At 37.9% G+C, this 15803-nt stretch overlaps 1 protein-coding gene across 1 annotated transcript in view; it reads right to left on the reverse strand.

Annotated features, from left to right (window-relative positions):
- The window catches only part of B3GLCT (beta 3-glucosyltransferase), a 64245-nt gene that overhangs the window by 16652 nt on the left and 31790 nt on the right, over positions 1 to 15803 (reverse strand). The window contains exons 5-8 of the mRNA XM_086612991.1: positions 13590 to 13666; positions 10081 to 10192; positions 5438 to 5574; positions 4011 to 4074 (exon numbers count right to left, since the gene is read on the reverse strand). Coding sequence (XP_086469117.1) covers positions 4011 to 4074; positions 5438 to 5574; positions 10081 to 10192; positions 13590 to 13666 — 390 coding nt within the window. The remainder of the gene's footprint in view (positions 1 to 4010; positions 4075 to 5437; positions 5575 to 10080; positions 10193 to 13589; positions 13667 to 15803) is intronic.

The following is a 15803-nucleotide window of genomic DNA, read 5'->3' on the forward strand; positions in this document are numbered from 1 at the left end:
CTCCATGCTAGCTCATGAAACCAAGCTACTGTGCAAAAAGTTAAGATTCACGGAACCAACAAGATAGTGCAGCAAAGGGGAGCCTGACTACTGCACAAGGAGAATGGGACTCTTCCAAGGGAGGAAAATCAGTCTTAGGTTCTAGTTTCTGTTTCCCATGTTATTTACACATATTCTCAATGACTCTTACATGGAAGACAAGTACTTCACTGGAATATGGGACCAGACCCAGCACAAATCAAAAGCAATGAAAGAGTCTCCTTTTCACTGTTTTATGCCTACTTATGAACTGTTAGCTTTAAGCCCTGCTCTCACCCCAGACCAGAATTCAGCTCCTCTTTTAGCAAATAATGTGATCATTGAGCTATTATTAAGAAGGCAAAATATTTCCTTCTCCCCAGTGTCAACTCAGCAGAAAACAAGAGCATTTAAGTATGGTCTGGACAAGCCCAAGTCACCAAACCAGTTACAGACAGTTATAGATGATTATTTTCCTGTCCATCTCATTTAGGTCTCAACATCCTTAGAAAATCCCTGAACACAGCCATTTCTGGAACTTAGAGGGAATAAAACAGAAGGGCCAGTTTGTTACAGGCAGAGGGGGACTGGGGGCAGGCTGAGAATACAATAATATTTTTGAAACTTAAGCTTCCAGATTTGAAAGATTTGTGATAGCAAACAGCTAGGGTACAGCCACGTACTAGAACACAACTAACTGATGACTTTTTAGCAATTTGCTGATTGTAACTGGGCTGTCATAACTACACAGGCACTCTTAGACCACTTCAACTGCAAGGTAAAAACATTTAGTTTGATTGCACTGAAAAGAGTTTAAATTACTGTATTTTTCCTTGTAATTGAGTGGATGCAGATGACTGGGAGCTGTGAGTACAAACGTGGTCATTACTATTGCTCAGCTGATAGTGACTTGCTAAAGCACTGTAACTCAGCTGCAGGTTCTTTCCATTCAACAATGAGTTGTGTAGTTTGCAAGCTCTAATTTCTGTTAGCTTCACCATTGTTAAGTGGTCTGTTTCTTTGCTGTTTTAGGAACACTTCTGAAAACACAGATGGTCTTAGCACTACAGATGCATTCAACGAAGTACTAAAGGGAAATGCCACTCTGTAGGGAAGAAAATGCAAAAGCATGAGTGGCAGTTAAGACAAATACTGTTGATAGTGCTTGGAGTAGAGAAGGAGTATGGAAATGACATGCAACACACATGTGCTCGGGGTAAGCAGCTGCCAATAAACATATGTACACCTCCAACATTACCTTTTTGCCTTGTCACCACATTCACATTATGGGATGTGAGAGTGGTTCTTGATGCTGCCTTATAGCTGGAAGACTACATAAGAGCAAGAAATGGGATTTCTAAGGAGCTTCCAGTACATTTTAGGATTGTATTAGTTCAAAATTCAGCTATTCAGAATTAATGTCTATCATGTGAACCAACAAAGAAGCAATGCTCCTGCAGCACAAAGAATATTTAACAATTGTAACTTAACATGAATTATTTATGAAAGTTCATAATGTGCTAACATTTCCTAATGAATAATGAAATCTTCAATAGAAAGCCTTAGAATGGCGTGAAGCTACCATATTTCAGAAGGGAGGTTAGAGTGCCATTTTGAGTTATAGAACAGGATGACAGACTGTTCTGAAAGCAATGGAAATGGATTTACAATAAAAAGACAAAAAATATTCTTAGACTTAGTCCTAGTTGAAATCTAATGTTAGATACACAAAAATCCATTATTCACTTCCAGTTTTGAATAGCATTAAGGAGTATGCTATATTTTGTGCAGTTACAAAAAGCCTAAAAAATAAGCTACAAATGAGCAGCAGCATGAAAAAAAAGCCTTTACCATATTTGCAAGAGGGGCCTTCCAGATGGAAAGTGATATAAATGTTACGGATATGAGAGACAGGGACTTGGAAAGTAGTAGAGTGTGAAAAACCTGATACAGAGCACAATAAAATATCAAGGACTAGAGGCCCATGTTATTAGGACTCAGTCAAACTAAAACATTTCTTAAAACATTTATCATCCTTCATAAATTTAAACATTACACACAATCATTAAAGATCGCAGATTATACCGTTTGATTTGTTGTCAATCTTGGTTCACAGAAGAAGGACGTAGATATAAAAATGATTTAAGACGGAAAAGATGGCGATTTATAAAATAAATGAGGGGGAATGGAACTGTCTCTAGGGAGACATGAGACTGTGCAGAAAGAATAACTACAGGGCTGAAGTAGGTTACCAATGGCAATAAATTTGAAATGAAACATATGCAAAGAATGGCTAACAGAATAAGAAGTGGATGGAAGTCATTTTGCCAGTTGAACGATCGATTGTTTTTCATTAAGCAATTTGTGGCACACAAAAAAAAATCTGCTAATGAATTACTATTTTTTTTCATGATGTGTTTAGAGGCTTTGTCAGTGTAGGTAGACTGGAATACTGGGAATATACAAATGACTTTGAGGTAACTTATAAAAAGAAGATTAACAGTGTGAAGCTCAAGGCTTGCATTTAGAAAAATTAACGAGGAAAGAAACAGCTTGTTGGCTTGTTTCACGTAGCAAAATGAAAGCTGAAAGAGGTCAAATTGCTTTTGAGAAATACATCAGTCAAGAAGGGGAAACAATGTGAAAGAATAGTGTTGGCACAAAGCCAAATTCATTTAAATATGCTATCAATTTATACTCTATAGATACACCGTGGATTTATGTTGGAAATGAGGAGGTTTATAACCATTACAGAATAAAGATCTGGAACAGCAGCAGTAGTTTAAAGTAAGGTGTTTTTTTTTTTCTGGGCCAGAACCACAATTTATTGCTGACTTTCAGGAGTTATAGAAAATTAAAATGAATTCAACATCACTCATAATTTCAGGCCAAAATCAACAACCTTATTCCAGATTCATCCTCCCCTCCACCCTGGTTCAGGAGTTGACTTTTAGTGCCAGTAGAAAACCCATTTTGAAAGAAAAAATAAAAAAGCTTCAGAAAAGGTCTCACTGATCATCTTTCAGATCTCACAGAATCACAGAATGTTAGGGATTGGAAGGGACCTCAAAGGATCATCTAGTCCAATCCCCCTGCCTGAGCAGGACCACCTAGATCAGATCACACAAGAACGTGTCCAGGCGGGTTTTGAACATCTCCAGAGAAGGAGACTTCACAACCTCTCTGGGCAGCCTGTTCCAGTGTTCTGTTACCCTTACTGGGAAGAAGTTCTTCCTCATGTTTAAGTGGAACCTCCTATGTTCCAGCTTATATCCATTTCCCCTTGTCCTATCATTGGATGCCACTGAGAAGAGCCTGGCTCCATCCTCATGAGTCACCCTTTACATATTTATAAACATTAATGAGGTCCCCCCTCAGTCTCCTCTTCTCCCAGCTAAAGAGACCCAGCTCCTTCAGCCTTTCCTCATAAGAGAGATGCTCCACTCCTTTCTTCTCATATTCCTTTCAGTCCACTCACTTATTCTCTGAAAGACCTAGTAGCTACCTTTTAAAACTCTCGCAAACCAGAGGCCAAAAAAAAATAATTTCAGGCTGCAAATTGCTGAGTTGATCGTTCACACAACAGTTTGGTTTAAATAGCTCAAGGAAACCAAGTCCATCGTATCTAGCTCTTAAGAGTCCAATTCAGAAAGTAAGTGAAGCTGGCTAGTATCTGAGATACTATTCAAGTCAGCTTAAGTTTCATGGATTGTAAGTCTCCCTTCTTTACAGAGCAAGCCTTAGAAGATACCTCACTATATGCAACCAAGTATGTATTCCTATACGAATGCAATTTTATTCATGAATTCTTCTATGCTTGAAATATAATTTTAAAGTATCATGTTATAATATTCTAAAGGAAGGTAAATAAACGTCATTGCACTCAAACTTTTTAGCAACTTCTAAGAAAATCTGTTATTTCTATTAACATTTATCATCATTCAAATATATAGATTTGAGACAATTTTTTATTTCATCACATCACTGCTTACCTCATGCTTTAAATCTATTGTAAAGTCTGACTTGAGTGGTTCACTTTTCAACTTCTTTGCAAGCCTATACAATCAAAGATGAAGAAATTTACTCCAAAAAGCATATTAAAAATATGTAAATCAATCACTAGTGTATGCAGCAAAGTGTGGCTGGCATTAATGACCATCTTAGAAGAAAAAAAAAAACAAAACCAAACAACAAAAAATAAAAACCACTTCTATATTTATTGCCCCAGAAACAACTGATATTTCTTTTCCATATCATTTTTTTTTTCATCTGAACACAGTGTGATGAAGTTAATATTAGTTTTCAGCACACACATTTTGGTATATTCTTCCCTTCCAAGAAGATAGTTCTCATCTGGAGTAGATAAACAGTCTGGCATAACATTTCCAACAGATTAAAAGCAGCAGCCTGTTTGAATCTCAACATTGATCAGCATCTCAAACTTCAGACAATGTTCTCTCTTTGTGTATTCCAAAGCACCTTCAATGTATGAAAACATCAATCCTTGCTACAGCAAGATGCATTTGACTTCTGAAATCTATAAACTTTTCCAATCTCATTTAAAAACTAAGCATCTAATCTGAAATAAAGATCTACGTTCCCTCTATAGCATAAGAGAAGCACTTCTAGAGTCTAGAGGGCAATGCAGTCACTCTGAGATCCAGGAATAAAACATCTGTCTGGAAGAGATTACACTTTTAAAATGACAAGAGAGGGTACTGAACAAATTGAACAACTAGTATGAATAACTATTACCTAGTTGAGATGATGTTAACTTTTAGATAGAGTGAAGCAAAATAAAACACATGCACAGTAATGACAAATATCTTTCTGTATCCTTGCCTACTAATAAATTCTTGAGTGTTTACTTCTAATAATTATGCCTAGAATGTGTATGATAAGGAGGAAATGGAACTTTATCAGAGTACTTTCTGGGTAACTTTATAGTGGGAGCACAAATCTATCTAGGTATACCCAGAGCTAGTGGTACATTACTGTGCCTGTTTGAATGTCTTGCTGTGCACCTCAGATCCTCAAACTGAAGCAGGTTACATGTATTAGCATGGATGCTGACAATACAGGTGGCAGCAGCAAGAGCTCAGTGTAGGCTCTGAAGTCACATAAATAGCTGAGAGGAGAGCCTGCACTGGTTGAGTACATCCCAAACTGTCTGCTGCAATCAGCAGCTTCAATTCAAAGACAGCTCAAAATTAAAATTCGACTTTGCATATCTACATGATCTACAGTAAGACCTTCAACTACTGCAGGAACACCTTCATCTTTTATAGAAAATATGAATCCATATGAAATCATAGCTCATTAAAATTATATTTACTAGCATATAGAAAAATTTTATAATTTAAACACTGCTAATTACTATCAATAAACAATTAAGAAGTGATTAAAAATCAATTCTTACTTGTTAACAAGTGGAATGCTAAGTGCCCAACCAGCAGCAAAATCTGGAAATTTAAAGACTGTAGGATTTTCAGCAAAGGCATAATGGTGAATTATTGTGGATTCTTCATCATATAATGCTTTACCTAAAAACCACTCCTGCAAAGGAATATAGGAAACAATTTTGTTCATCTACAGCATCCTTCTAGCGAAGATGATGACTGCATTCATGCTGAATAAAGCAAACCTGAAAACAAAAACAAGAGAACCGTATTGTTCACAATAATCCAGACAAAAATTGTACTTGGTAAGAAATGAAACTAAAGGCAGCTCTCTTATTCGAACTCCAGCTGTAATGAACAGGAAAAAAGAATTTGTGTGCATGTGTGTGTGTATATATATATACAATAAAAAAAATAATATTAAAATTGCTTTTCAGGCCTACAAGTACAAATGATGAATCAGAATTCTGAATTACCTTAATTCAGAATTATTATATAATAATTCCGTTATATTAAATCTTTAAAGTGTGAAGTTCTTTGCATTATGACAGTAACTCAGGCTTTTCTTTTTCCTGACAATTTACAAGTTCGTCACTAAAATAGATTCAAAGTTAGGGCAACTGTTTTTTCACTGCCATATTCGATTTTTCCCGTTAAAGGGGCAGTTGTCAGCAACAATGAAAAATTCCTTCAAGGCATAGTTCACACACTTGACATGAGGTGAATAAATAATTCACACAAAATTCAAGACAAAAGAGAAAACATTTAAGAACAAGTACTGTAGAAATATCTGGGGTGGGGGGTGGGGGGGGAATCTAACCCCAAGAGTATCTTACTTCTCAGTAGGCATCTTTCTAAGTCCAAGCAGATGTTGCCATATAGATCGAGCTAGATTTTGTAGCTGAATTGAGGAGAAGGAACGAGCGAGGTTCGGCCAGGGTGCGGCAGTCAGCAAACAGCAGAAGAGAGGTCCACATGCACCAGGAGACACCTCCAGCCAAAACCGACTGGCTGAGCCTGGCAGGAGTGTGTAAGTGTGGCTGCCCCAGAGGACACAGCCTGGCAACCTTCTGTCTTCCAGCCAGTACTCAACCTGGCTGCCCAAAATCAATAAAAGGGCAGCCCCCAGGAGCTACCAGGGATGCTTATCTTGAAGCACACACTGAGTGAAAGCTATGGGGTGCTGCCTGCTTCAAGAACTCCACCTCTGCAAGGATGGTCAGGACCCATATAAGCAGCCAATCAAAACTATGGGATGCCACCTCTGCCAGGAACTCTTATTCTCCAACACACTGAAGAAAGTGTAACATGGTTTGCACGTTCCTGGACACCTGTGTGAGGTGCTGAGTGCACTTCCCATGAATTCCGCACATTTCTCCCCTCTACTTTGATCAGCTACTCTCAATAAAACTAAATTCAACATAGCTTGTAGTTGACTAGTGACTTCTTCAGGTACCACAAATGCTGAAAACTTGTTTGTTCCCACAATCCCCGTGTGCCTCCTGAGGCTGAGAGGTAGGTGTTCAGGAATCTATTGAGGAAAGAGCCAAAGTTAAACTGACACTACTCAATACATGGAGAAGGTAAGGGTGAAGATTTTTCCCACCATTTTTTCAACCACCTTCATAGGAGTTGCCACCTAGCACCTACTTATTCAGCCTGTGATATATACCTTCAATCACAACAGACCCTGTTTTCTCCTTCCTTTATTGGAAGGATTCAATAGTGTTCACTAGAAGGATTAAAAACCAAAATATTGGGAAGTAAAAGAAAACGAGCAAACATTCTAATTTTTATGCACAAAGATGATTGCCTTGAAAGAATCAAAATAATTCTTTAGAAGCATTTATGTACACCATTTTAAAACTTTTCTAGGGCCTCCAAGGCTTTAAAATGTTCATGACAGAAGCACACTATTCTGTTTCAGAAATAGTTAATAAATAGTAGCATTTTAATATGACAGTATCATCTGCAGACTATTTTTTTCTGGACCTCCACTTTGTTATGCTATGGAGTGAAAAAAATCTTTACTTTTCCTAATTTTGCATGCTAATTTTTACACCAAAATAATCTATGGATTAAAAAAAAAACCCACAATCTTACTTTCCTTTCTCTATAAAACACAGAAAATTAAACCCATACATATACCCTCCTCAGGCTTTCACATAATATTATTTCTGGCAATATTACACCACAAATCACAATGAAAGCATTCCAGGTTACAGTCAATACTCTCCAAGCTTATTTGGTCATAACATTGTTTATTCACCACACTGATAATGTAGGACAAGTTAATCTCTGCAGGTTGGCTTTACAAAAATTAGTTATACGCAAAGAAACTTATAAAGTAACTTAAGGAATGATGGTAATCAAATTGCATACAAGCAAAAAAAGTGGATTAAAAAAAAGTATGTGATTTATTGCATTATGGATAACTACCATTCACAGGATCAGTTAATATATTGTGCTTCAAAAATGGAAAAAATCACCTACCTTTAGTAAGAGCACTCCAAAGCCTTTAGAGCACTTTAAACTAATAGCTGAAGGAAAGAGATGCAATGAAACTCAATACCAGACCTGAAGGAGGGCAGAGGTGACTTTAACTAACTTGCTAATCAAGTTGATTCTACCCACTTCTGTATCCACTTACTCACAAATACCAAGACAAGTGTGCCAAATTCATCTGTTCAGGTCTTGGGTCTGACACAGAGAACAGGACATTTCGGCTGTCACATCCTCACTATGTCTTACCACACCACCATATGAGTGCTCATGATTCTCAAAGACAAACTGGTTTATAGGCAGATCTTTTATACCCTTTAGGTATCAACAGCTACTAAGTCACTGCTGCCCATCAGTTTGGTTTACTCATTCTGGATATCTTTGGGGCTGTAATCTATCATCCTGTTAGGATGACAGGAAGAGAAGATCTGGGGATCATCCGGTCTAACTTCCCCTGTGCAAGCAGAGCCACCTATAAAGCAGGGTGCCCAGGACCATGTCTGGATGGCTTGTGAGTTATCTCCAAGGATGGAGACTCCACAGCCTCTTTGGGCAACCTGTGCCAGCACTCAGTCACCCTCATAGAAAAAAAGTGTTTCCTGATGTTCAGGTTTAACTCACCATCTGAGTGCTTGCCTTGAGGTCTTTACATAAATCAGATATTCTTCACCGTCTTTTAGCTTTACAGCAGTCAATAATGTCCTTGGTTATCTCAATGCAGGTCATTCTCTTTAACATTTCTCCACATTCTCTGAGGATGCTTTCACACGTCTGTTTTCACTCAACATTACACTCACTTCGGTCTCAATAGTTCTGTTACTAATCTCTACATATCCAGACTGAAAAGCTGCAGATTCATCAACTAATTCGCTTGCCCCTTGCAGACCTTTTGTTGTGATTAATGTATACCAGCTTTTTATCATGCAGGCTGATGACATTTTAAAATTAATAATGAATGAGCTCATTCTGGTCTAACTCATCTTAAATTTTGTGACTGATGGACTATTACTCTATATAAGGAATCAGTTATGGACTGTTACACTAAGGTGACGATTACTATGTACAAAAGCAAAAGATTTTATTTTCCTTTTAATGCAGGTTGGAAAATAGTTTGTTATTGTAATAGAATTTACATGTAATGCAAAGGGCAGCATCGGGAACAAGAATTCCTACATTTTTATTCTAAGAATATCAATTAGGAGTAGGTGTTTCTGAAACAGAAATAAATGGATATTCCAAAGGTCTGAATATATTCAGTCAGCCATTCTGAAGACAGAGTGTTTAAAAATGTAAGACCTTTGAATTATTATTATTACCATTTTAGAAAAGAATTGTGAAAAAAACATGACAAGGCCATGTGCCTGCAAAAGAAGTAAATATGCCAAAGTGAGACCCAAAGCAGAGTTCAATATTCAGTCAAGGCAGCCATAAAGAGGCAAAACATATTTCTCACAGGAGATTTTGGCTTCTTTAATCCAGGCAAAGGACGAACATCAAGCTGAATTTTCTTCTGAATGCAGAGAATTCAAAACATTAACAGCTGTTGTGTCAGTTGCATTGCCAAATTTACTTTGTTCCCCAGTGGCTGCATTTTTCTTTTGTTCTGCAAGTCTTTTGGTATTGTGTCTTTTCCAGCAGATAAAGAAAACTGTCTTATCACCAAGACAGTTCAGAAACAAAATGCAAATAAAATACTCCACTGTGTTACATCAGAGACAGTCAAACTAACATCAGTCATTCTGTCTGATGATAGTCAGAACTCATGACAGACAGGAAAATGGGGAGAAGGGACCACACAGCAAACTATATTCATCTTTTTACTGATGCTACATCATTTTCAGGATATCCACAGAAGGAATGTTTTCTCTGCTCAATTTTAACAATTCTTCAACAGCAGGCACTCATACTGCTTCACTCTCAGCCTCAGCAACAGAAATCTATCCCCCTATTTTAAGCTGTTTGGATACACCTTTTCCAATGTTTGGAGCTCTGAGATATCCAGGTAGTGTTATAAAATTAAATTCTGGACCACAGTTCTGTAACTAGGAATTTTAGAATTCTGTATTTATAATTCCAAGCACTTAAAATAATTCCAAGTTTCATCTAAAAACCCATTCAAGCACATTCAAAAGAAAGTTAAATATCTAAATTTTTATTTCACCTTAGACCCGTCAAATCTTCCAAGTGTTTCTAGCAGCTTTACAACTTGTATTCTGGTGTCTTCTTCACAGAAGAAAATCCATGACGAATTCCTACCATAGGTAACAGAGAAGCTAACAAAAGACATTAACACTTTACTAATAAACTGACTTATGAACAGAATGATAAATTCAACCCGCATTCCCCAAATAATTGCAGTCAAGTATTCATTTACACAGGAACAAAAACTTTTACTACTAACTTAGAGTTAAGTATCAAACAACTACAGTGAATGGATAAAGACATTGCCTCTGCTACTATCTATTTATATAGCACCAGTTATCCCAGGAAGAAGGGAGAAGAGATACATAAACAATGTCCACTCAGAAATGTATAGGCACTACAAGTCTAATAGCCACCTGTGAATTCAGAGGTTTATAGATACCAGCTGAAGTTACCTTCCCCTTTGTATACTAACCTTCTTCCAAGGAGCCTCACTGTTGGGCATCTAACACCACTGCAACAATCATGGAAATGCCTAATGACAGGTTTTCTCATAACTGTTTGACACAGATCATCCCCAGCCTAAAAACCTCATTACCTTTTCCAGCACAGTGAATGTACACAGACTGAAGGGACTCCTCTACCTTCCTCAAAGCTAACACTAATCTCAATGCAGGATTCCTGATTCCTTCAGAAAATTCTCATTCATTATTTCTCTATTCCTCCCAGCTTAATTCTTCCACTACTTAACAAAACAAAGCCTTATTAATTCATTACATCCTAATGGAAAAAAAATCCAGTTGTCACTTGTCTAGTTTCCTTTGCATAGCTTTTACGTTGATTTAATTAAAGAAATCATCTGAGGAGAGGGATAAGAATATTAGCACCTATAAACATCACAGATTTCTTTCCCTGCAGACAGTTTATCTACTGATAATATCAGCAATGAAAAGAAACAGCAGAAATAAGTCAGCAAAAATAAGTAAAAAAGAGTGATAGAATCATTTATGTTTTAGGGAACAGTATTTGCCTAAAAAACCAAAAAAACCCCAAAACTCCAACCCACTATCTAAGAAATACTTATGCTAGAACATGTGATACCTGCCTCTGCAGGTCTTTTAATTACATGCTAGAAGCACCAGACAGTTGCCAGGTACTAAACTAGTTCAGCCTTTTTTTCATTTGGGACAAACCATGTTCCTATAAAGCGACCTTTCCTCCAAGTCTCGCAATGGTATTTAAGTATCATAAGCAGAAAGTGGTGAATAATCAATCTGCTAAACTATAATGGCCAGAAGAACTCACAATTCCTTCATCCTTTTAGTTCATAAAAGCATGTATTTGTTGTCTACTCAACACTGAAATCTGGGCAACTCTCTGCCATTCAGGCAAGTAAACAGGGTACAATCAGCTGGGAAAGACACTTCCTAGCTGTTTCTTCTAAAACTTGACAAACAAGTACAGAAAGGGTATCAGATACCCACATGTTTTTAAATACGTACAGTATTCAATGCCCTGTGAAGACTGAAGGGTTTTCTCTCACACTTTAGTTCTCAGCTCGAACTTTAGGAGAGAAATATCTGGATTTACACAAAAGCAGGGGGGTGAGGGACAAGGAGAAAAACACTAGAATGATCCACAGAAAAAGAATTATTGTACCTTGTGAACATAGCACATACAAGTTCAGAAAAAGAATGATTTGTTCATCTAGCTATCGATGGAGAAACAATGATTTTCAAGGCTGAGTATTTTAGGCTTGCACAGAGTCCTCTGTAGCACACAAATTTGGAGTTCAGATTGCAAGGAGCCACTGGAGATACTCAGGTAAGATCTGGTTTCAGGGTTATGTAATTTAAAAAAGAGATTTCTTCTCTGCTTGATGAACATGGTTACTGAAAAGAAACACAGTGGGCCTTCTGGAAACATCTTCTGAAATGAAGTATTTTGTCCAAGTTAGCCTGTGCTCAAGAACTAAAACTTAAGAATTGTCATAACTGTTTAGAGGCCTACTTTAAAATGCTGACAACCAAAGAATTGAGGGAAGCCATTCTTCTGAAAGCAGTTTTCAGATAAGAATGCATCTCAAATCCTAGCATCGTCAGCTGCTGCAGAATAGGCTGACCCCTCAGTCTACCCTTCTCCTCTTCTGTCCATTGAAAAAACTAAAAAGTACAAGCCTCAGAACATCTACATACTTCTGAACTACTCCACATCTTCATTCTGCCAAAAGTGGTAAGTGAAGTAGCAGACACCAGGAATTTCATATTCTAGAATTCTCTTCAAGATGGAAATCCTCTACTGAAGACTCCTTCTGATTTCTGAAGAATTTTCTTCTGCTTTATCGCACAAACCAGCATTTGTATTTTTGCTTCTGAGTTTTGCTATCTTCTAAGAGCTGTATCTGTAAACTCTGTCATCAACACATAAATAATTCAGAAGAGGAGCCACTAAGTGATTGAAACAGGAGCTAAGAACGAAAAACAAAGATGACTGATAGTTGGAACATCATCTTCCAATTTTTCAATTTACTTTAATTCTCCTTTTGCTTCTTTTCACAGTTTACATGTATCTCAAAGATACCTACTATCCAAGCACTGTTTTCATGTTTCTACACACAGAGAAAGCAATGGAAAGCAGAAGAGGGAAAAGCATCCTGTCCTGTCACCAGTCTGATGCAGAAACCTCAAACCAAAACAAAAACACCCTTTTGAGTAACTCTAACGAATTATATTAACTAAATTAAACCTCAAGAGACTGGAGAGCCTCTGGCATCAGTTTCAAATGCAAGTTTTAGGCAAAGGATAGCTTTCAGTACTTTTGGAGCTTTAGGACTTTCTGAAATAGGAATCATTGCTTCCTAACAGTTTGCAACATACTGCTGTGTAAATGCAGCATGTCTTCCTTGGAGCCATCTGCATAAGCTAAAAAGAAAAGATATTTGAGAATATCTGTCTTCTCTGACCATACTAAGATGAAAACTGGCCATATAAGCGTCTAAAAAGATGTCAAAACCTATACTTTTTCATTACAGAGGCATACCACCTCTTAGAAACACTATAAACTATAAAAAAAGATAAAAACCCAAACCAGGTATTATTATCTATTTTTAAGAAATTATTTATCCATTTCATTCAGCCAAGTAACCTGAAAGGTCAAAAGTTCTGAAATACCTCACACCTTACACTGTAAGAAGTGGGGACCAAATAGGAAAATACTCATTTAAATCATGGTATTTCTTTTGACTAGTTTACTTCCTTAATAATTGTAAAAGTCATGATAATTCGAAGAAGGCAGTTGTTCAGTTACATTATACTATTGTTGTTCTTTTATTTAAAATTGTTTTCTCTGATTTAATGAAATTTAACAGAAAATTGCTTTGGAAAACTAAAAAAGAAGAGCAAGAAAGTGAAAAGATAAGGTTGCAACTCATTCAAAAACTTTTCTTCTGAAAAAAGAGGTCTCAGCAATTAATAGTTATATCCTTGGTTGCAAAAAATTCTGAAAATAACTGGAATTCATTACACTTACTCTCTCATTAATGGTAATATTGTCCATGCACCTTCATGCCCATCCATCTGATGAGTAAGGAGAACTGTAGGTAATTCCTTTAAGAAAAATAAAAATATTACCATTAAACTTGAATTATATGCACTTTTTTTCCTAAACACCAACTAATCTTGAAAAAAAAAAAAATACTCTGGAATGACTACTTAGCTCTTCATTGTTTTTTCTGCAGGGCCACATTGTCTGTAGCCCTGCAGAATACATTACTAAGGATGGTACAAAACCAGGTGACCTACAATTTAGGAAAAGTGCTTCTTCCAACTCATGATTTCTTAATTCTCTATTAGATACAAAGCTAATACACTCCAAGTGAAATGTTTTGTATAGATCCTATGTAATCAATTAAGCAATATATCATACTCACTTCTTTACTGCATCATAAAATGCCATACCGCAAAGAAAGACTTATAAACAACGTAGGGTATTTCACAAAGGCTTCCACTGACAACCACGTTACGGAGAGCTTATGTGGGAGTTCTAACACTCTTTACTTCACTGAGTTCAGCTTTGACCTGTCACACTAACAGCAGGACAAAAAACCCACAAGTTTACACAAAAATCAAAATGAAGGGTTGGCGGTTTTTCTTCCTGAAAAATCAAAGCAGCTCCCTAAAAAGGAAAATCTTTTCATGCATTTCTGTTACTTGAAATCCCTTTGGTGTGGCAGATCCTGATGTCTAGCAGACAAGCTGTCATTCTGAGGTAGTTCCCAAGAAAACACCCTTTAAACATGGCCCTCTGATAGACCAAACTGCATAATTTATTAAGCAGTTCATACATGCAGTATCTCACTCCATTGATTTACTACACTTAGAAGTACAATTCTGTACTGCAGCATCCTTAGGGTCTCAACCACCTCACAAATGTCTAAATCCTTTGGGTTTAGTAACTGCACTAGTGCTGAAGCAAAGATCTTCCCACCAGAAAAGCCTAACCTCCCAGTTTATCTAAACTTCCATCTAAGTACCTCCCATTACAACAATTAACCTACTAAAGCACTGGTGGCATCAATGCACTTTAACACAAATGACTTAATACTAGCAGGTAAATGGTCCCACCTTTCCATTACACAAACTGTTAGGTTATGGGACTAAAGGCTCATCTCCATAAACACAAAGAAGCACAGGGAGGAACAGTAACAGGGGAGAAGCCCCAACAAGGTAATCACAGAAAACTGAGCACCCCGACCCAGCTCCCCCAGAGGAGCCACCAGCCTGCCCAGGTGTGACACTCACCAGCTACAGAGAAGGGAGAGCTTCCCACTCACAGCCTGACAGGGGGTTACTGCCTCCAGAGGCACAGGACTCATGGGACCCAACACCAAGCTGTGTGGTGTGGTCGACACGCTGGAGGGAAGGGATGCCATCCAGAGGGACCGTGACAGGCTGGAGAGGTGGGCCTGTGAGAACCTCATGAAGTTCAACAAGGCCAAGTGCAAGGTCCTGCATGTGGTTTGGGGCAATCCCAAGCACAAGTACAGGCTGGGCAGAGAACGGATTGAGAGCAGCCCAGAGGAAAAGGACTTGGGAGTGCTGGTTGATAAGAAGCTCAACATGAGGTGAGGCACTGGAACAGGTTGCCCAGAGAAGTTGTGGCTGCCCCATCCCTGGAAGTGTTCAAGGCCAGGCTGGATGAGGCTTTGAGCAACCTGATCTAGTGGAAAGTGTCTCTGCCTGTGGCAGGGGAGTTAGAACTAGATGATCTTTGAGGTCCTTTACAAACCACACCATTCTATGATTTTATGACTCATTACTGGATTCAGACGAAGAGCATTTTGGTACGGCACAAAACTTACTATGAGATGCTTGCAGGAAGATGAAAGGCCAGGAAAAGAGGGATCAAAGTGGTCTGAGGAAGAACAATCATTGGTAAACACAATGAAGGTAAAAAAGGAGCTGGTTACTTAAAACAGTGCCCTGCACTGATCACTGCATTCTGTTCTGTCTTCTCATTATACTCCACTTCTAAACTCCTGGGCAGGAGATTCTTTCTGCCTCAAGGTCTGAGTGCCTGCAACTGGAGGGGGGACCAGAAGTCATAGGGATGTGCATGTCTGTGGTGCCAGAAACTGGGGAGAGTGGGATGCATACACATTGTCTGTATGTGAGCGTGTCAGTGTGTGTACTTGCTCAGGAGCATCAAGCTGGACTAATATTAGAAGAGGCTTGGAGCCAGGTA

Source organism: Tauraco erythrolophus, chromosome 1, assembly GCF_009769465.1.
Source record: "Tauraco erythrolophus isolate bTauEry1 chromosome 1, bTauEry1.pri, whole genome shotgun sequence".
NCBI classification, from domain to species: domain Eukaryota; kingdom Metazoa; phylum Chordata; class Aves; order Musophagiformes; family Musophagidae; genus Tauraco; species Tauraco erythrolophus.